Genomic DNA, 21,958 nt, shown 5'->3' on the forward strand with positions numbered 1-21,958 from the left:
CGCTATTGACGCGGTACGTTATCTACTGTCCCACAGCGAGGTTTCGACCTCTATATGATACGTTTTGATAAAATATTGCTTTCATTTTTTATTTTTATTTTTAAAATACTTTCTATACATAGAAAGTTTACCAAAATATAGACATATCCCAAATATATATGACAACTTATACAAAATGACTAAATCATCAATTTATTTAATAACAGATTATAACAATAATATTTGAATGCAATGTCTTTTTGAAAATATGGCATAAAAGACTCCATGCAGCACCTTGAGCAAATAGCAAGCAGACAGCGGAAGCACTTTTGAAAAACCGGAGAATAAACATGCTAAAAGTGTCAACCAAAAGGTTGGTGAGTTCATAGTTTTAATATTGCGCATAATCTGTATATAAAGGTGGATCACAAGATTTCAGTTGTTTCATCCAGAAACGTTTGTCAAAATATTCTACAAGATTGAGCACCCTGGTAACTAAACTTTAACGTCTATATAATAAGTACCCCTGTTTTAACATACATGCAACCAACATGTACAATACACGCAAACCATCGTGTACTAACCTCAAATAGCATACGTCTGTTTTATAGTTCAGGCTAGGGTTTCTATACCTGGAACAGACGGGGATGTCAAGCCCTATGGATCCATATACAACTATTCGCGCCCACCAGTTCTTATAACCGGCAGTTACTAGTTACCAAAGCTAAGGTATTTTCGGTTCAAACTCAGTGTAGAATTTAGTATGTACTTGTATCCATTGCGTTTAAAATAAAATGCATTTATTCTCAGCCCAAAAATATAGATTGCAAAAGCAATTAAAAAGGGAGCATATGAAACTCACCTGACAACTTCAGAAATAAATCACAGAGATGTGACCGAATATCGGAATGCAAGTAACCGTAGACCTCAACCTAGAGAACATATGTTGGTCAATAAGTGTCTAATAAGCTAGGTCGGTCCATAGGGTAAGTATAGTCCTATTGCTCAAGTTCGACTCATAAATTTAGCAAAATTTAGCAAAAGTCAACAAAAGTCAACAAAAGTCAACGCAAGTCAAAGTAAGTAAAATGTAAGTCAAACGCAAGTCAAAGTAAGTCAAATGTAAGTCAAACGCAAGTCAAACACAGTCAACATGGTTAACACAAGTCAACAACCGCATAAAATTACACAAGTTGGTCAAATAGTCAAACATAGGTCAAACTTAAGTTATTCATTTTTACTTAGAAAAATTTATATTATTTACATATATGTATTTTTTTAGTATTTTGCAGCTGATTCCGGGTCCCACCAAATTCGATATAATACCTTAGGTCGTGACCATTAGAAAGTGTGTCATCCCACCTTTCTATAGACAGTTTATTTGACAAAAACGGAGTTACGGTTTTAAAGTTATGACCTCGCGAAAATAGTCTCCCGAAACATAAAATGCTGTTAAAATGCTGTTAAGTGTCAAAATCAGCAACGACTGTCCATTTTATCGCTTGTTTTAAACCTGTTTAGACTCAACAAAATCATACATATAATATATAATTTTAAAGCTTGTCGTAAATACTTTCAATACCAATTAATAGTTTTTATCCATACTTAACTGATTTCAACTTACGAGTCCGCAAAGTAGGCCCGAGAGTCATTTTGACACTTTTGTTAAAATACTAAAATATTTCAATTGACACCTCAAATTCTAAACCATAATACTTGAGCATGTAAAAATCATGTCACAAGTCCAAAATGATATTTTAGACGTGTTAGATACCTTTGTTTCTCAAAATTTCGTATATGGGTCAAAGTAGGCGCGTATGACCCAAATGAGTCATAAATACCCATTTTGACCAAAACATGGAAAAACTCATTTTTAAAACATTACAATCTTCAAACTTACTTAAATTAACATATCGGACGTGTCCACGGTGCCCGTTACCCATTTTGACACTTTTTAGCTTAAACGGGTCAAATGTCCAAACCGGCGATTTAAATTACATGGTTTATATATATACAAAATTTCCACTTTAGAACACCCCACTCTATATGAAATAGTTAATATAAGTGTATTAAGTTCATACAAAAAGTCTCAAGTCTCAAGTATTGATCATTATTTTTATAACCCGAAACATTTGCAAAAATACAAGTTTAAAAAGGTAGTTACAGCAGCAACTTCTGTGATTTTTAGAAAAATCATCGCAAATCCAAATCAGTCACCGCCAATTGGAGATGCGGCGTTTTTAAGTGAAGAATCTACAGAAAAATTCCCATAACCTGGTTCGACCCAGATCAGACCCAGTTGCAGAAAACGTTAACAGTGGTTCGTGCAGTTTTCAGAATTCAAACAGCATTTTTATTAAAATGTACCAAACTTTGAACGAGCGTAAAAGTCTAAAGAAAATTCGAATCGACCCAATTCTTGAGTCTAGTATCAGTAGTTTTTCAAGTCCAACAACCCTATGAACTCATATTAGCAGCTACAAGTCATTAACCATGTCAAAAACGTTCATAAACAACTTATAAAAACATAACTTAAATCGTTCATAACTTAACTTCTATAAATCAAAAACATATGATATCTAAACGAAAAGTTAATAATTTTTCAAGCTCATTTCAAATATCATCATGCCATGATCAGATTATAAACTCAACTTTTCCAGAATCTCAGTTTCAAATACGAATTTTTCAACCCGAAATCAATTAATCATAACTTTTGATCTAGAAATCGAAATCACATGATATCTTAATGAAAATTTTATAAATTTTCAAGAGGAATACATTTATGCACATACCATAAATTGAAAATATCATGTTCATATCAGTAGCATACCATTCAAATTCGTGATCATTCATAAAACGAGTTAAAACTTCAATTAAGCATAACATGAGCATACGGTAACGAAAATTCGAAATTCCAAAGCCCAAACTTATTAGTTTTTCAAGAGGATTCTGATTATCTCATAATACTATACATTTAACAAGTTCAAGTTTCTGACCTCACACAAAACAAATTCGTGATTCATCAAAAAGTCATCAATCGATCAAATTAACGAATAATATCATGCATACATACAAGGACTTGAGCACTAGACACTATATCTACCCTAGAATGTAACAAAAACATGAAAACCCAAAAATTAGAGTTTTTAAAACTTACTCTAATCAAGAAATTGTTGGTATAGATGTGTAGAGCTCTTCGAGAGGAATCCGAATATGTAAACGGTTTTATGATCAAGTGATTTCTTGAAGGTGTTCTTGAGGAAAGAAGATCGATGATGATGATGAATAGTGGATGGGTGTTCTTTGAGAAAATTGTGTACGTGTGTGTGTTAGATGAAATGAATGATTGAATCAGAAATAATATAGATAAGATAGAGTCACGGTTTTAAGTTAGATAAACACGGGTATTAGTGTGTAGTCACGGGTTTAATAGTAAGAAAATATAGATATAATATATTGTCAAGGGTGATAATTAAGTTTTTATCCGTTAGTTAAAATCCAATGTATCCTATCTAAATATGATTCAATAATCGGTAAATTTTATATTTATAAAAAAAAATACATCTATATATATATTGTTCGAAATCTTTTATATTTAATTCAAATCAATTATTAAGAATATATTTAAATATCGTTTTTATATTTAAATTATATAATAAAGTAATTATAATGTTTATAAATCATGTGTTACGTAATTTATGGGAGTAGTTGGCAAGTGAGTCACGAATTTTGTATCTATTATCTAATATATAATAATAATAATAATAATAATAATAATAATAATAATAATAATAATAATAATAATAATAATAATAATAATAATAATAATAAACAGAATTATTAGTGTATATAACTATGCACATACATGTAGAAACGTTTGTATAATATGTGTATAAATACTTGTTGAATACCAATAAAAATATAAGTATTGACATCCTACTTAATTAAAATGATTTTTAAAACTCAATTGTTATATAACATAATTATTAAAATTAATAATCATACGTTTTGTTGTCTTAAAATATATTTTTCTCGTTTTCACTAACCGTAGTGTTTTTAAAAAAACATATAACCAATATTAATAATAGTATATTAAAAAAAAAAATTACATACAAAATTGTAAATTTTAAGTAACAGTTGTTAAGTTTTTAACGAAAAGTTAACGTAAAAAGTCGGGTTATTACATTGGTGCAAGGACACGGACACCTCGAGCTCTTATAGCATTTTGATGATCGGAACTGGTATTCATATGTTGATCGATTATCATGTATAAGTTGAGGAATATATGATTCTTTTTCTTCACTATTGTAGTATTTTTTATCGTGTTAATTCAATCTATATTTCAGTTTTAAGGCATGTGTTTCAATACCAACACTAGGCTATCTTGACCAGGCTATCTTGAGATTGATGTGTCAAACTCGTTGAGTTGGTAATTTTGATCTTGGGTTTGGTCTTTTAGTGTGTTGAGCAACTTTTAGCACAAATAAAATAAAACCCAACTAATTAAATCAAATAAACTAATCTCAGTCATAACTCAATTTTAGTGATGGAAATGGAAAAGGTATAACTCAATTTCAGTCATTAATTGTTTTTTTTTATCATGTGGCTATATTAAACCGTTTATAAACTTTATATGAACACAGTTCGAGTTATATTTTACTGATAAATAACTAGTCAAACAGTTAAAATAGAAAAAAAAAAAATGCTAGTATTAAGGAAGCAGCGTGAATGGGTTAAACGGGTCAAAAGGTGTCTAACTAGCACAAGAAGGCTTTTTAGATAATAATACTTTGATATTTTTTAACAGTAAAAGTTTTATTACATACAGAACACTATAATATAATAGTATCCAAAAATATGGACAAGAAAGTTTTGGGTTGGTCAATTCAAGCCATTTAGACACCAACTCAAACCATGTATGATTGAGAGACATACAACAGCATATGTATGTTACTTAATGATTCTTTTTACGCTAACGACCTCAACCAACCGAGAACTCCAAGGAGGCCAGCATCTAATATTGGTGACTTCTTTTCAAGTCCTGCCGAGAAGAACGTACACATGAACTATAAGTGATTTTCTAAAACATAAGGGTCCGACATCATCTTATGTTACTAAAAACAATATCGTTACAAGATTTGTCAACATTTTAGTATTTATTCATTTGGTGATTGCAATTCTTATGGGACGAGGAGTATTACATGAAGAGATAGCAGTCTCTACTCATTCACTTAAAAATGGGTATAATTGGTAGCGTTATATCTTTAAAGGACCAAAAGATATAATTACCATATTATCTAACAGACAAAAAAAATGAATAGTAACTAGGGGCATTTTCGTCCTTTCACCTTTTTTTGTTTTTACTTTTAACTAAATTTCATTACACCAACAAAGCTCCCCACACTTTTTCCACAAATTCAAATCGACCCCCCAAACAGGAGGGTAAAGTATCAAATAACCATTTTCATAAAAAAATCTTAAATAAACTCTACCCAAATATTCAACGGGTCATATCTTCTCGCTCGCAACGAGTTAAATTTTTCCGACACCATCGTTAAACTCGAAATAATTTTAGGAACACAATGTCACTAACTATACGCAAGATGGACGCTTTTTTAAAAAATGCTAAATATTTAGGGTACTTTTCATACACGTTGATTTTGGGTTAAATTTTTAAAAGTCGACAATTTCATAGCGAAACGCGGAGATGCACATATACTGTTAATTTAAAATAACATTTAAATCTTTCACGGGTTATACCTTTTAGTTCGACTCGAGTTGCGCTTCAACGACATCATCGTTAGCCACGAAATAATTTTACAAACTAAACGCAATAAAATACATTGAAAACCGAACCCCCGGCGCGAAGCGAGGGTTCGAAAACTAGTTGTAGCTTATTGACAAAGAAAATTGGCTCTATTAATTGAGGCAACAACAAGCGTCGATTTATTAGCGGCTTGACTGTCGCTTAGAGCCTAAATTGAATCTCATGCAGGCATTGAAACCCATGAAAATTTGATTCCACTATTTTTATGGCGTCTCGTTTTATATTTAGTTTTACTTTTACTTTTATATTTATTTATTTTTTATTTTTGGTTATTTATCTATTTATTTATTCATGGCCCCGAGGCCCTCACGGAAGCAATCTCTCTACCCTGGAGTGGAGTAGAAAGAGGGATGACTTTCTCATCCGGTGGGTGGTGAATTTTTCTCAACTCGGGGTTAGAGAGACGACTTCTTTTCTATTCACGGGTAGAAGAATGATTGTCTACATCTCACCTTCCCGTACCTCGCATGTGCGGGATTAGGTATTGTTGTTATTGACAAATAAAAAAGAAGAGCTATGCTTACCAACATCTGCAGCTACTCGATGTGCACACATTACTCCAGAGAATGCTACGGCTATAACGCCCTGGCCTGGAAAGCAACTATCTCCCACACAATAGAGACCGTTTATGGCCTACACAGTTTAATCAGAATAAGACCAATGAATATAGTCTAATATAATTTATCTAACTCTTTTGATTTATATAAAATAAGTCATAATTAAGTAAGTGTATTCAACCACGACCATTTAAATGGTTAATTTGATCATAATCTGAGCATTGATTTGTTTGTGTGATGATTTCATATTTGTTTCTCTCACAGTTTTAAACCATTGATTGAATTCCAACCACTAATTTGAATTTCAACCATTTATTAGAATTTCATCCAACACCTTCATTGTTAGTTATTTGTCTATCTCCTAATTAGTTATTTGTTGCTCTCCTAATTAATTATTATTATTATTTATTATTAAATATAAATCAATTATTGAATCATTAATTATCAATAAATTAAGCATTAATTAATTATTGATATTAATCTGCGATGGCGCGGGTATAAATAAAGTAGTTAACACTAAATGAATACGGAGTATAATTTTATATGAAAAAGGAGGTAATTTTTGGAATCCAAAATTGACTCGGATTAGGACCCTCATGTTCCCTCAAACATTAGTATTATTAAACAAATTATGACGACAACAACAACAACAACAACAATACTCAATCCCACACTTGTAGGGTATGCGGGAGGTGGGACGTAGACAATCCTTCCTCTACCCTAGGACAAAGAGAAGTCATTTCATCACCCCGAGTGAAACACTCACAAGAGTAGAGAAAGTCCTCCTTCTCTATGTTCGACAGATAAAGAGATTGTTTGCAACGGACCTCCGGCCAAAAAAAAAAAAAAAAAATCGTAAAAAGTAAATGTCATCGCCATGAAAATGGAGGAACAAATTTCCATGGGTTTTAAAATGTTGCCTGGGATTCTATTTAGGCTCTAAGCGACAGTCAAGTCGCCAGAGCCGTAAAAAAACAAAAAAAAAAAAAAAACAAAAAACAAAAAAAAAAAAAACGTACCTTAGTGTTCTGCGGAGCACAAGACGTATAAAGTAAAGCTGCACTAAATAAGCAATAAACATATATGTCCACATACAGATAAAATCACATCATAGCAAGTCAGTCTATAAAAATAAACCTACAAACATACATAAAACCGTATCTACCAAAACCTACATAAGCATACAAACGTACATTCATAGATAACCACCTACACGCATACATACGGGAAAACCTACAAACATACGAATATACATACAATCATACATATAACTATACATACATATAAACATACAAACATACATATATACATAAATACAATCATAGGCAAGCAGAAATGCAAAGCGTACATACAAACAAACATACATAAACCTACGTACAAACTTAAATACATACATACAAACACGAACATCCAAACATACCCATAAAAACCAACATGTCTAAACCTACACCATCAAGCATGGGTCTAAGAAGAAGGAAAAAAATAAAAATAAATAAATAAATAAAACATAGTGAAAGAAGACACCCACACAGACCCACAAAACCACATACACACAAACACACAAACAAAAGCAATCAACCTACTCGTCTATTCTAATTCTAGTCCTCCACGCAACCCTATCAGAGGTCATGTCCTCGGTCAATAAGAGCTCCTTCAAGTCTAGCTTTATTCTATCTTCCCACCTACGCGTAGGTCTACCCCTTCTTCGTACGCCGTCAACCGTAAGTGTCTCAACCCTCCTAACAGGGGCAGTAGGAGGTCGTCTTCTCACATGCCCAAACCATCGAAGCCGTTCTTCTCTAAGCTTGTCGATGATGCTTCTAACTTTCAGGTTCTCCCTAAAAACACTATTAGGAATCATATCTAACATGGTTTTACCACATGTCCACCTAAGCATCCTCATCTCTGCCACCTCCATCCTCCTCTCTTGTGCTTTCGTCATAGGCCAACACTCCGATCCGTATAACATGGCAGGTCTAATTATGAGATAATATTTATATGGAAGTATCAAGTAGCCAGTAGGTACCCACAATCTAAATATGCGAGGGAACATGGTCTCATGTTTAGATACAAATTGAAACCATGTAACGAGTAACGACTCTTTGACGTGAAGGTTGAAAATGTATTTTTAATTATAACTTACAGTGGTATTAAAAGGCATTCCAAGCAAGCCCTTTGGCACATTACGGGGCATTGGCCCATATGTGCCACTATCACGAGCCAGGTATCGCCTGTGTCTCTTTGGTGTGCCCACCTGCCAAAGTTTGCAAAAATAAACGTTATATGCACTTTAGTCCTTTTAACATTCTCATTTTAACCATCCATACTAAGATAGCCTAATGGTTGGGGATCTCACGAGAAGTTTTAAAACTTCACTAGATGCATGTATTGGGGTCGGAAAGGGTCGGGAACAGTCACGAGATAATTCGGTTAGGCCGCATAGATCTCAGTAAAAAATACTACCCTTCCCCGGGTAGCCTAAACAGGGAAAGCATTATACGGTTACTCGTTTAGTTATATGAAATAAGACTGTAATAAGATATCTAATACTGTAATAAAATATCTAATTTATACACCATAAAGCACAAGGTACAACTATTCAGAAGGTTTAACACAACGATCAGTAAAAAAAATCTCAATTTTGACAAAATTAATTCCAAAAGACATTTTCAGGAAAAAGGGAAGCAGTTGGTACCTCTTTAAATTCGATGGAGGCTTTGAGGCCCGGAAAAAGTTTGCTTTCCAGTCTACTGATTATTTTGTCGGCAACAAGCTCTTTCTTTGCCTCGTAAGCTTTCGTAGAAAGCCCCTATTTTTTCCCCAAAAAAGTCCAAACAAATATTATGATATATAAAGTAATTAAGTAAATTATATGCTAATTAAAACTTAATAGCCCAATACACACACACACAAAACACACACAAACACACACAAACACACACACACACACACACACACACTTTGCATATTTGATTAGGGTAAATCAGACAATTCACTAACAATCAAACTGCAACTTCAAAAGTAGAAAATAATATTAATAAGTACCTGCCAATCGTCTATGGATGAGGTCGTAAATATGTGAAGTATATGACGTCCTTTTGGAGCCAAGGATGAATCAAGAATAGTTGGGATGCTCAAAAATATACTCCCATAGGGTTCTTCTAGATTTTTCCAATCATCCTACACAGTCAAAAATAAATATATCATATGTGGAAAAAAACCCAATTAGAGGTGGATAAATGAGTGGGTCGGGAGGGTAGGGTAATGGGTCAAAACTAGTAACTTCATAATTAAATGGGTCAGAGTTGTCACCTATACGGGGAATTAAAGTAGTACCTCAAGAACAAAATGGTGGCAATCCGTATCCGGCGGTAAAATGTCAGCTTTGACCCCCATGTGAATAGAAAGAAAGGAAGGTGCTTTTACGTAAATCTTTTGAAATTTTTCTTCTTCTTTAGGCAGATCCTGCTTTTTCAAAAGTTTCCCTACAATACGGAAAGCATATATATTATATATTATAATCCAGATTTTCGGTGTATAAGGACGAATTATATCCTTATAGGCCTTAAAATACATTGAGCGAAATCCAACCGAAAGTATCCCATCTGGTAGCATTCGAGATTATGGTTTTTGCATAGAACTCTCTACCATCTGATAGTCTCACTCCTACCTAGAGAAATTCGGAAAGCAAATAAGAACCGATGCATTTAACTTTTTTTCCATTTTAGAGTAGACGGATTTAGTTACATACAAATATTGATAATGAAATAGGTGGGGATGCAGATTGTGGGTAATACATGGATGCAAACAAAAAGATGCCTCGGTGACAATCGAAAATAAAAAATTCCAATCATTAATGACAATTGCATATTCATTCTACCTATAATTTTTTCAAAGCTTAATTTTATAATATAAAACTTTATGCATCCCTTTAAAACATGAGATTTTTTTTACATCCTAAATATAAAAGTTTCAAACATTATTTGCATCCTAAAGATTAAAGCTTCATGCCGTTACAAAAAAAGGATAAAAGCTTCAAACATTTTTTTCATCCTAATATAAAAGCTTCAAACAAACATTATTTGCATCTTTATAATCCATCAAACATTATTTGCATCCCAAAAATAAATTGTTCACATCCAAAATATAATTTGTTTGCATCTAAAAAATCAATTGAATGCATCCTAACATAATTTTTTTGCAACTATAATGTAGCTAGGGATGCAATAAGCCAATAAAAAACCACGATTTATAGATTCAACTAATGTGTGTCATAGCTTTTGTCACTAAGTGTCATATGTAGTTTAAAATTTGAATAAGAGAAGGCTTGCCCATTTAATAGATCAGTCATAGAAAAGTATGGATAACTAAATACTTTGATCAATATTAAGTGTGTATTGAATATTAAATTGTGAGTGAGAAATATATGGAAGAAAAATGTTATTGAAATTCCATTAATGAATGCACCCGATTTGTTCCTGGTGTTCTCATTTTAATTGTTGTTCTAATTTGAACACTTTATTACTCTACACACAAACACGGAGATAGATAGATTGGTTAGCACTTACTGCTTTGCCATTGTCAATGATAATGCTTGTGACGTTTGCCTTGTAAAGTATTTCGCTTCCTTGTTCAACTAAACCTTTTGTCAACGACTTTGCAATCCCTCCGACCCCACCGACAGGGTAATTAATGCCACCATAATGACGATCACATAACACCTAAAACAATGTTAACGTCACTCACGACACAGATACGAGTGGAAGAAACAACCAATGAAATGAAAGCCGATGCTTACCATGCTTGCATTAATCATGGGTGTTTGTAACGCATTAACCGTGCTAACGATAAAACACTGCAAGAACCAAACAATCAACCAGTACTCAAAGAAATAAATAGTAACAACTGAATCTTCTAAAGACTATTAAACACTACAGTGGCAAAATAGTTGCAGTGGCTAGCGGGTCAAAACGGGTAGGATCAATGACCTGTCAACTTCTTCCGGTTCACTTTCTGGAATTTGTAATAACTTGTGTACCGAATTTGATTATAAGCCTATATTACTTAGATTCTTATAGTTTATAGATTGAACTATTTAGGACGTTGTAAACATTTTGAATACGTGTTGAAGCATATTTTGGCCAATTAACCGTTTGATTCATTTCATGTTCAGCCGAAACTGTATATTTCACTCAAGGTGATACGAATGAGTTTATATTGTCTCATGTAGGTAATAGCATTAGTTTACCTCAGCATCTATGAACGAAAGTACTTCGGGATCTTTTATGAATTTGCGAGCTATGGTTCCAGCATTTTGTGGCAAATAGTAAGCTACAAAACACGCAAATAGCATATAATTTGCATTAATTTGGCTTTATTTTGTCACTAACTGGACAAGATGAAGTGAAAGAAAAAAATGTTTAACTTTTATACTATATTTGGTTCTACGTGACTTTCATTTTTGTGAGTCATGTGTTCATAACTTATTGTCCAATATTAAATGTAGAATGATCGACAGAAAAAGAAATACCAATCACCTATATTTTGTGGGCCCTATCTACTGAAAGAACTTAATATACTATCTGCGGGTGTATGAATGTGCATTTCGAAAACAATTATTGTAATGTGAAGAACAAGATAATCAGTTGATTAAAATTAGGACCATGTAAGAACATATACATTGTTCTTAATGAAGAGTTCTGAAAAAAAACTACTTACGTTCTCCGAATTGGGTTATCAGTTTTAGTGCATGGTAAGATGCATAAACAAAAACATACAAAAACAGTAGAATGTACGAAATAGCATACACAAATAGGAAACGGGCATATACGTACAAAAATACATACCTAAAGTCAAGCATTCCACGGGTTTTTTTAAAAACTGACCAAAGAGGTATAAAGGTTCTTCAAGAGACTTCAGTTCCAGTGAATTCAAAGCGTTAAAAATCTGAAATTTATACCAAAAATATATATATTTAGCCCAAATCTTGATATATAAACAAGGTGAAAACGGACAACTAAACGTAACAATCTACCTTAATCAAAAGTCAAAACAGACCTTCCAACATTCATTGTAGAATTTGAGAATCCCTTCCTTTTCGTGGGGAAATTTACTCGTCAATTCGGAAGCGAAATCGTCGTATTCTCTGTGTACTTGGACCGAAAGACTTTTTGGTAGATGAAAATGGACGGTAGTTGGATCGGGAATCACCTCCATCTTACACCCAACTGCCGCTAACGCTTGAGTTATTAAATTTAGATTTCCCTACAACAAAAAGAGTAAAACAGAATTTATGTATTTCCATAGATTGTATATCGTTTAGAATCTTATATTTCCCTAAACAGTCGATTTAAGTTCATATACTAATAGAAGTTCCAAATTTTCGAATAATATCTTCGATTTCTTGCCTTCGAGTATATGCGTGGATAAAACCTATCATATTTTAATGGGCATTTAACATATGAGCCAAACTCATAACCTCATATCGTAAAACAATATAAGTTAATTGAATATTGTGTAGAGTCACATTTGTATAATCTTTTGCACGAGGATTAGGCGTGGTCAATTTGAGCTTATCAGCAAACATATGTACCATACTTTTGAACCCATTAATTATTTTAATCTAAACGAAACCTGAAATGACAGTTTTTTGACCTTATAAAACATACAATACACAACTAGAATTTCATCTACACAATGGAGATTCAACAATGGCAGGGGGCAATAATGGTTAGCATTCAATAACAATGTTAAAACTAGCATACAAGATTAAAGTATCTGACAATCAACCTTAACATAACATGAATTTAAGTACCTTATCACTGAACCCAAACATTACAGAAGAACCAACATCAAAAGTATAACCATCTCTCTCATAAAATCCTGAGCTCCCACCAGGAATCACATATTTCTCAAGCACTAACACTTTAGCTCCCTTAACCGCCAACTGTGTTGCAGCAACCAATCCACCAATCCCTGAACCAATTACAATTGCATCATAACTGCCCTTACTTTTCCCCACTGCCACGTCACCTTTTTCCACTACTTTACTAACATCCATCACTGATTTAGCCCTAACAAATAACAAATTCTTGTTTCTTTTGACTGTTTTGAATAGTCCCACCTCTTGTTTACTAAAAGCTTGGGTTTTTAAGGGTTTGAAACTATAAAGACTCTGTTTTGACCATCTGGGTTCTTCAAAAACAGTGAAATTTAGGGTTTTTAAAGGTGTTAAACAAGAATTTACTTGCTTTTTGCACCTGGGTTCATATAGAATACATGAATTCCCAATTTGGGTAGGTTTGTAATCAAGAAAAGTTTGAAAATTTGGAAATCCCGTGTTCATATTTCCTGTTTTGCAACTACTAAAATTGCCCAATTGCATCTTTTATTGTTCAAGATGAGTTTTTTCAAGAAATTGGGATGTGGGTTGAAGAAGATATTGGAAAATTGCGAGACAAAGAGTAGTTAAAGTGTTTTATGTGGGATGTTAAAAGTGTCCGAAAACAAGGAAAGGGTGTTTTGGTCCGGATAATTGTCATGACGATGATTCCACCGATATACAAAATGATCTGGTAACTAATGAGACAAAATCACCTAAAATAGAATCTTATTACCAAAACGAAAGGGCATTTTGTAATTTCTTTCTAAATTTTTTGGTTGAAGATTCCAAAAATGACGGGATTATTATTGAAATTTCCTTCAAAATTTTTTTATCATATGTATTATTTCGCTATCATTAAAAAATCTCGCTATAAAAATATTATCCTTATATAGGCCTACACCTACTGGTGTGTAAAAGGTCAATCTAGTCAACACTTGGTAAAAAAATGTAAGGTCCTGACCTGACTATGTTATAGTTACTCACTTACTCTAGTTAGTTATTCAATGGTGGTCAATAATAGTCAACTGTGGTCAACCCACTTCAAAAATCACCAAAAGACACCGATGTTGATCTTTCAATTTGATTCCAACAATAAAACTCACTACGTTTTCAAGTGTAAAATGTGTATTCAAATTTCATTGAAAAAACTTTGTTTACATATGTATTATTTCGCTATCATAAAAAGGAAATATGTTAAAAAGTTAAAATAGGACTTGTACTTTATGCACTTGACCTATACAATCTAACACAATACAGCTTGTCTTGTATTTATATTCCGTGGTACTCAACTTTGATTTCAAGGTCTGATATTTGGGTATGTTAAGTTAGTATCCAATTTAATTAACCGACTAGTCCCTCGAAGTCTTTGTTGAATTGCTACTATATTAGAACTAGTAAGTTATGATTTGTGACAATACTAACGGTCACAAAACCCTTAAGTGATCCTACTCATATCATAGTGTTTTGTGATCAAAGATTTTCATTTGACAGTTCAAATCTCACATGATTCACACGGCGAACTTTGTATGCGAAGTTACGAAACACAACATTATATATGCATGAACAATAAAGATAAAGATTAGTAATAACAGTATAACGCAATCATATCGTACATTGACATTTATTTAGGTCAGCTCAATACAACGTTTAGCGGATGCTATTCAACACCACAGCTTCACGACCAACCAACAAAAAACATACAATAATACATTCGATATTATACATATTAAACATGTGAATTACTTTCGATTTCAGATATATATCTAATTGCTATAGCTGTATCCGATGACCAAAAGTACCTTCAATAAAACCTCGAAACAATGTAGTAAGCATTACACAACTACGAAGTTGTAATGCCTAGATCTTTACACCAAATACTTTCGAAATGTGACGTATACCCATTCTTACTAGTTACGTAACTAGATTTCTATAAGAACATCATCACATTTTAAAAACGCTAGTAGGAAATTTTTTAACAAAAACTTTTGTATTTTCAAATAAAATTTCAAATGTTTTGAAATAATGGAATTTGAGGCCATTAAAAAGTCTGTCCAAACTGCCAACCAGCAGGAACAACATTGTATCTTGTTGTTGTTCTTCCATCACTAGTTGTGACTTTAAAAGATAGACTTTGACCATTAAGATACGAATTGCTTTGCCAATTTTGACCCCAATTTCGCGACATGGCTTGCCACCCGGTTTTGGACCCTTTGATTGAAACGGCGTGCACGTCCCCTGCACCTCCAACATTGCTAATTAGAACCAAGTTGAAGTAAGAATGACCATGCAAAGTGAACCTTATTCCTCCTCTCCTTATACATGGAACCCTGCAAAATAAAAAAATGTTAGAGAAAGTTCATAAACAACTTCTTTAAAATGATTGTACTCGGTATTAGTTTGGATCGCCCGTGACCATTAGAAGATAGTCTAGTGGGGTGTTATTTTCAAAAAGGTCTAAGGTCTAAATCTCACTAGTAGCATATCTTTATTAGCCAAAGAAAAGGTCAAAAACAGTCACAAAATAATCCGGTTAGATTGCGCACATCTGAGTAAAAGTACTTCATTTCCCCGGTTAACATCAACAGGAAAATCTTATAAATTTACCGTTTTTTACTTTGGATCATGTGTGATTATACTGAAGTACATATGATATCATAAACTACGATTGATCCAAATAATAGTGACTCAAAATGTGTTTAACTAGCGACCCAAGATCTCGATCCCTTCAAAAATTCTTATAAAATGTATTTGTGAATGACCAAATTAACCTTGATTTACCTTGTAAAAGATACAGGCACAATTCCAGCCTTGTACTTAGCAATATGCAAGAAAGCAGGCTGAGCCATGTCAAAATGTTGTAGAGGTGGGTTGCACCATCCTCCATTGTTACTAGGCAAATCGAAATTGGGTGGGCAGAAGTTGGTTGCGGTGATGATCACAGATCCAGGGAGGCACCACTTAGGATCATCAACACACTTGATCATATAACATCCCCCACAGCTCAATCCATTGTTAAAAATCGCGGTACTCAGTGCTGCGGTATTTGTACCATAACCTTCACTATACAAGTTTCCATATCCACATGCTCCACCTACATTTACATCACGAATGAAACATGAATGAGTAGAACAACTGATAGAAGAGTTAATTAGGATTAATGGAAATGCATTAGCCTAACAGTATTCTACACATTTTTACTACAATTCTAAAATAAATTTCCAATTCTTTTTCACGATATGTACGTGTGTACATAGACTCTGTACTATTTAGTTTACGTAATTTGCTTTAAGTAAAAGATGTGTGAAGCATTATTCATGTTAGACGTGTATAGTATAATGAATGTAAATTTGTTATCCGGATGCACCAAAGATTTGAAACAGATGCACCGCAAGTGCATCAAGTTGAAAAACTTGGTACATCAAGACTTAGCATGTGAACTGGAGTTCACACGCTACACACTAAAGTATAGACATATAAAAGTACTTTACTTCATACACTTTTTTCACAATTGTCAAATGTGATATTTGTGTCCAAACCAAAAATTGAATTATTTGTTTATCAAATTCACTAACACTAAATTAAACACATTTTTTTAAATATTAAAACAATATCATACACGAATTAAAAAGAAAACTGATATATAGAAGGTATAGGACTTACCCAGTGTCCCTGCAGCATCACCACCGCCATAAAAAGTGGCATGGGCGCTCTGCCAACCGCCATAGTTGGCGGTTGTAGTGTGGAGAAGGGTGGTAGTAAACAATAGAAGTAAAGAAATTGTCATTAAAGGCATGTTTATGAATATGAAAAATTGAAAGTAGAGCAAGAGTTGGTTTTGTAAATGAAAATGAGATGTCGGTTTCTATTTATAATTGAAACTAAAATTCCAACAGCCACTGCCGGAGAGAGATAGAGACGGCGGAGCCGGCCAGATTCCGGTGGGAAAGAATAAGGCCAAAATGCACATGGGCAATTGTCTTCATGTGGTAGATGATGTGCTACAACATGCAGACTTAATTTTTTTATATGATAATAAAATGTTATATTTGCATGATTAACTCAAGATGTTTGTTTGATTAGTTGGTCACACAATAATTTGTGAAATCGCATTTTAATATAGTAACAACAGTTTTATTCGAAGGTATCGACCAGAGTACGGTAAAACTTGTGTATTTTAGTCAAAAAAACCATTTTCAAACATAGTGGTGGTCCTCATATTGAAACAATGGAATTATTCTTACTTATGTGATAGGATCATGATACTAATATTGATAATTTTAATTAGGCTATTGATAAAATATAATAATTAAACATTAAATCATTCAAACTTTAAATATATTAAATGCTTATGATTGATTTTGGTCATGAATTGCAACAATTTGTTATTTTTAAAAAAAAAAATGATATTTACCGAAAATGAAGGCTTTAAATGTTTAACGGCCGGTTCAACAAATTTACTTTTTGTCATCTACCGTCATTTATCAATTAAAGATTACAAACACACTTGTTGATGAACGGTTTAATATTCATTGTGGAATTATTGAAATAATAATAATCAATCAAACAATCTAAGACCATCTTTATCCCTGAAGGACGTTTTGGCGTGTTGTTGGGTGGGGGTAGGGTGCTTGATGAGCGTGTTGCCAGACTGATGTGTACTGAGGTGGAGTGTTAAGTGGCGTGTTGGGTGATGTGTTAAAATCTGATTGGAAGTTGGGTGAAATAGTGGATAAAAAATAATTAGAAAATGTGCATTAACCAATGAAAAGCAAGCAAACTATCAGCACACACATTTTTTCTCCGTGCCAGGTTGATGCACGCCAACGAGCACACTAGCCAACACGCCTCATTATGCATGTGTTGGAAGCGTGTTGGAGCACACAACCCTCAACACGTACGCGTTAAAGTGGGTCTAAGGTTGTGTTTGGCCTAACTAACCATAGTTGAAAGGTGAAATTCGTAGTTTAAACTTATTTTTTAAGATAGTAATCGAGGCTTATTTTTTTTATTTTTGTTTGATAAAATAGTTGAACATGAAGTTTATAGTTGTTGATTTATAATTATTAAAATTAAAATTGTATAATAATGATGTTTAATAAATGATACTTTAGTAATTTTTTATCACGAGCTCTACTGTTTTAAAAAAAGCTAGTTTTATGAGTTTAATTTTTGAAATAATTGTGCCGTTGGTCCCTCCATTTTACTCCAAAAAGCTAACAGCGTCCCTCAAGTTTTTTTTTTTGGCTTTCAGCGTCCCTCTATTATCACATTTTTTGATTACGCGTCCCTCCGTCAACTTTCTGTTAAAAAAGTCCGTTAAGTCATGCCATGTGCCTTGCATGTGAGGGTAAATTCGTCTTTTTACTCTTTTCTTCACTAAAATCGAGGGACCACCGATGCAAAAAATGAAAATCTTATTATTATTATTATTATTATTATTATTATTATTATTATTATTATTATTATTATTATTATTATTATTATTATATCATTATTATTATTATTATTTCTATTATTATTATTATTAGTATTTTTATTATTAATAATAATATTAAGAGTATTTTAATTACTAATATATTTATATTTATTAGTAATATTAAACATAATAAATCAGATATGTACAAATTCTGTTATCTATCCTATCTGTTTACATTATGAAACTACTACTGCAATTCGAAAATCAAACAAAAATTTAAAGAAAACAGGCTCGTACTTATGTTCTTGAGTTCATTAAATCAAAATCTCGATTTCGTATCAAATTTCAAAATCTAAAAATGTAGAGTTGTTAGGAATCTTTTACTCAAACTATCTGTAAAGTTTCAGCCTTCAATTCTTCAAAATGAGTTCGAATTCGCGAGTCAAAGTTTTAAAATCAAAAAGTCAACTCATTGTTCTTCATGAAATTCGAGTTATTGTTGTTGTTTCTGTTAAAATTGAGGATTCACAAAGTTTCTACTTATGATTTACAACACGTTTCATGTTGTAATTATAATGTAAAACAGCCTTAAACCCAAAATCACCAATTGAGTTGTTCATCGTGTTCTTTGAGCTGCTACTGCTACAGTCCGAAAATTTAAATCGATTTGTTTAGAACGAGTTACTGAATCTCAGATTTACTGAATCTCAGATCTATTTGATGTTTTTTTAGAACGAGTTTCAGATAGATGTTTTTTTAAATTAGGGTTTGCAATGTTGGGGAAGAACACGAGTTTAATGAAGAAGGAGGTTAAAAAGACGATTTTACCCTCACATGCAAGTCACATGATAGGAGTTAACGGACTTTTTTAACGAAAAGTTGACGGAGGGACTCTGTATCTCAAAGTTGTAAAATAGAGGGATGCTGAAAGCCAAAAAAAAACTTGAGGGACGCTGTTAGCTTTTTGGGGTAAAATGGAAGGAACAACGGCACAATTATTTCTTAATTTTTTAGAGCTTCATTTCATTATAAGCTCTTCTAGTTTTTAGTTTAATGTCAAACAAGCCTTATGACTTGCGATTTATTAAAATTATAAATTAAGTTCTCGTAAGCTCCTCACTCAGATACACCCTTACCTGTATTTCAAGTTTATTAAATCTGGTCATTTTTAAGACTTCCTTAAGAGTGTAGCCCATATTACCCCATAAGGTGGTCAGCTTTATGACTTCCTTAAAAGTGAAGCCCCTACTACCCCACAAGAGTGCGGGCCTCTTGAACACCATAATTTTAGTAGACCTCAGAATTTAATAATTGACCCGGATATGCTCATCCGGAATATGTCAATGTCTGTGTCGAAGAGCGGAGATACTTTGTTAGTTGATGTACCTGTAGAGGTACATAATTCGGGCCCTTCGACGATGTCGGATAACGTTGTATCGATTATGATTGAGAACGAGTTTGTAGATTATTGCGGTAGTTCTAAAATGCCTATAGATTATGCGCCTGTTGCCCGAAAAAATGCCTATTTGTGAAAATTCGAATTTGGTTAAGGAAAACCCAAGCATTAAGTTGCAGTCTCATTTCGCAACATTTGATAAGATGATGAAAAAACTTGGTGTCGTCATAGTCGAATGCTATCCTTAAACTCAAGCTACACATCTAATCGCTCGCTTAAGCCCAAAATGGTTCGTAAGAAGAGACCGAATCAAGGCAAAGAAATGAGGAATTTTGGGGAGTTCGCTAAAAGTATTTGAGTTTGTTCTTGTTGGTTTCTGGGTGGTTGACTTTAAATGGGTCTTAATTTTTTGGTCCACAATGTTTGATTGGGCTCACTCTTCGGCTGTGTTCCTTTGTGTTTTGGTCATATCTTGTATTCGTTTGTTTAGTGTTTTTTGCTTTGTTCTAACTCTAGGTGTGTCATTTGTTTCTTTTATTTGAGCTCGGTCGTTCTCTTAGTGATTGGGCCCACTCTTCGGCTGTGTTCCTTTGTGTTTAGTGTTTACGTTTTTAGGACTTAGTATTCTCGATTGTTATAAAATATAAGTTGTTTCGCAAATAATAATAACAACAACAACAACAACAACAACAACAATTATTATTATTATTATTATTATTATTATTATTATTATTATTATTATTATTATTGTTATTATTATTACTACTACTACTACTACTACTACTATTACTACTACTACTACTACTACTATAGTCTTCAATAACTTATCAGTACACTTTACATATACAACACGTAGATTATCAAATTACATAACCGTATTTTAATTTAATTCCCTAACAAAACAAACAACATGTAACCATTTAAGCATAGCTCAATAGTTATCGAGTTTTCAATGAAGCAGAAGACCCAATGTGTGAATCTTGGTAACTCCTAATATCGAATTAAATGGGGTCATGGCTAAAGGGGGTGCCAATGTATGCATGTCACCCAGTTATGTGTCTCATTGCTCAGAGGACTTGTCACCCAGAAATTTTACTCGTTAGTAAAGACCCAATGTAATTATCACTGAGGAGGTTTCTCTATAAATCCAAAACAAACATGTGTAGATTAATTCTTTTTACCAATGGAGTCGTGTATAGCATTTGGAATATTCATGTGCACATTACTTGCCAATGTTGATTTGGTTAATTATTAATTATTGTTTAATTGAAGTTAATCAACATTAGTGGATTATATATTAAAGTTATAAAGGTAGGCAAATAACACACTAAAACGACTGATACTTATGTGGTGTAATGGTGTCAGTGCATCACTGGCATTATATAGTGGCATATCGCTCCATCTCCCTGTTTTGTTCTATACTATTTTATCTACTTTGCAAATTATTATCATAAAACTAGTTATTTACTCAAAAAATATAGTTACTACCTGGTACTAATTATGTGAATGTAACGTATTAATATTTTTTTTATTTTGACAAAACTAACGGTAACATTAAAACTTAGCCTTTTCATCAGAAGATGAAAAAGACAAATGAAGTAACAAAGTCGTACAAAACACTACAAGGCTCGAAAGCAGAAAACAAACCATGTCAAGCTAATTAAATCCGAGTCTTGAATAATAAGCTTTTACAATCCACTACCACAAAAACAAAATAAGACTAGAAGCGACGAACAACACATCTATACCAATGAAGGACTATAACTTACCGTCTACCCACATTAGCTTTTCGGGTTTTAATAATCGGTTTAACCACCACCCTATCCACCTTCAAATGATTGAAAAATCTTACCTTTTTGATTCTTAATCTCATAGGTCGATACATTTGTAGCTCCACATC

At 32.9% G+C, this 21,958-nt stretch overlaps 2 protein-coding genes across 2 annotated transcripts; both read right to left on the minus strand.

The window, feature by feature from the left end:
• Window positions 1-4,754: 4,754 nt before the first annotated feature.
• Window positions 4,755-13,876, minus strand: LOC139902971 (prolycopene isomerase, chloroplastic). Its single transcript, XM_071885703.1, has 13 exons — window positions 13,178-13,876; window positions 12,421-12,627; window positions 12,210-12,309; window positions 11,612-11,694; window positions 11,162-11,218; window positions 10,932-11,084; window positions 9,955-10,033; window positions 9,700-9,848; window positions 9,409-9,543; window positions 9,059-9,172; window positions 8,507-8,617; window positions 6,331-6,439; window positions 4,755-5,020 (listed from the first exon to the last, which is right to left on the minus strand). Exons 1-13 carry the CDS (start codon window positions 13,745-13,747, stop codon window positions 4,947-4,949), a joined length of 1,941 nt encoding a protein of 646 aa, XP_071741804.1. The 5' UTR covers window positions 13,748-13,876; the 3' UTR covers window positions 4,755-4,946.
• Window positions 13,877-14,885: 1,009 nt separating this feature from the next.
• Window positions 14,886-17,127, minus strand: LOC139902972 (expansin-A10-like). Its single transcript, XM_071885704.1, has 3 exons — window positions 16,907-17,127; window positions 16,025-16,337; window positions 14,886-15,573 (listed from the first exon to the last, which is right to left on the minus strand). Exons 1-3 carry the CDS (start codon window positions 17,037-17,039, stop codon window positions 15,285-15,287), a joined length of 735 nt encoding a protein of 244 aa, XP_071741805.1. The 5' UTR covers window positions 17,040-17,127; the 3' UTR covers window positions 14,886-15,284.
• Between the last annotated feature and the right edge of the window lie 4,831 nt (window positions 17,128-21,958).

The sequence above is a fragment of the Rutidosis leptorrhynchoides genome, chromosome 3 (assembly GCF_046630445.1).
Source record: "Rutidosis leptorrhynchoides isolate AG116_Rl617_1_P2 chromosome 3, CSIRO_AGI_Rlap_v1, whole genome shotgun sequence".
In the NCBI taxonomy this organism is placed as follows: domain Eukaryota; kingdom Viridiplantae; phylum Streptophyta; class Magnoliopsida; order Asterales; family Asteraceae; genus Rutidosis; species Rutidosis leptorrhynchoides.

What these genes read in the sequence shown, in the direction of transcription:
- LOC139902971 (XM_071885703.1), bottom strand. Translation starts at nt 13,747, where the DNA reads ATGCAATTGGGCAATTTTAGTAGTTGCAAAACAGGAAATATGAACACG. An exon ending in TACCAGATGGGATACTTTCG is followed by an intron (nt 9,849 to 9,954) that starts GTTGGATTTCGC and finishes TCCGTATTGTAG; the next exon opens with GGAAACTTTTGAAAAAGCAG. An exon ending in CATCCATAGACGATTGGCAG is followed by an intron (nt 9,173 to 9,408) that starts GTACTTATTAAT and finishes GGGAAAAAATAG; the next exon opens with GGGCTTTCTACGAAAGCTTA.
- LOC139902972 (XM_071885704.1), bottom strand. Translation starts at nt 17,039, where the DNA reads ATGCCTTTAATGACAATTTCTTTACTTCTATTGTTTACTACCACCCTT. An exon ending in TGATGCTGCAGGGACACTGG is followed by an intron (nt 16,338 to 16,906) that starts GTAAGTCCTATA and finishes ATGTAAATGTAG; the next exon opens with GTGGAGCATGTGGATATGGA. An exon ending in GTGCCTGTATCTTTTACAAG is followed by an intron (nt 15,574 to 16,024) that starts GTAAATCAAGGT and finishes TTTATTTTGCAG; the next exon opens with GGTTCCATGTATAAGGAGAG.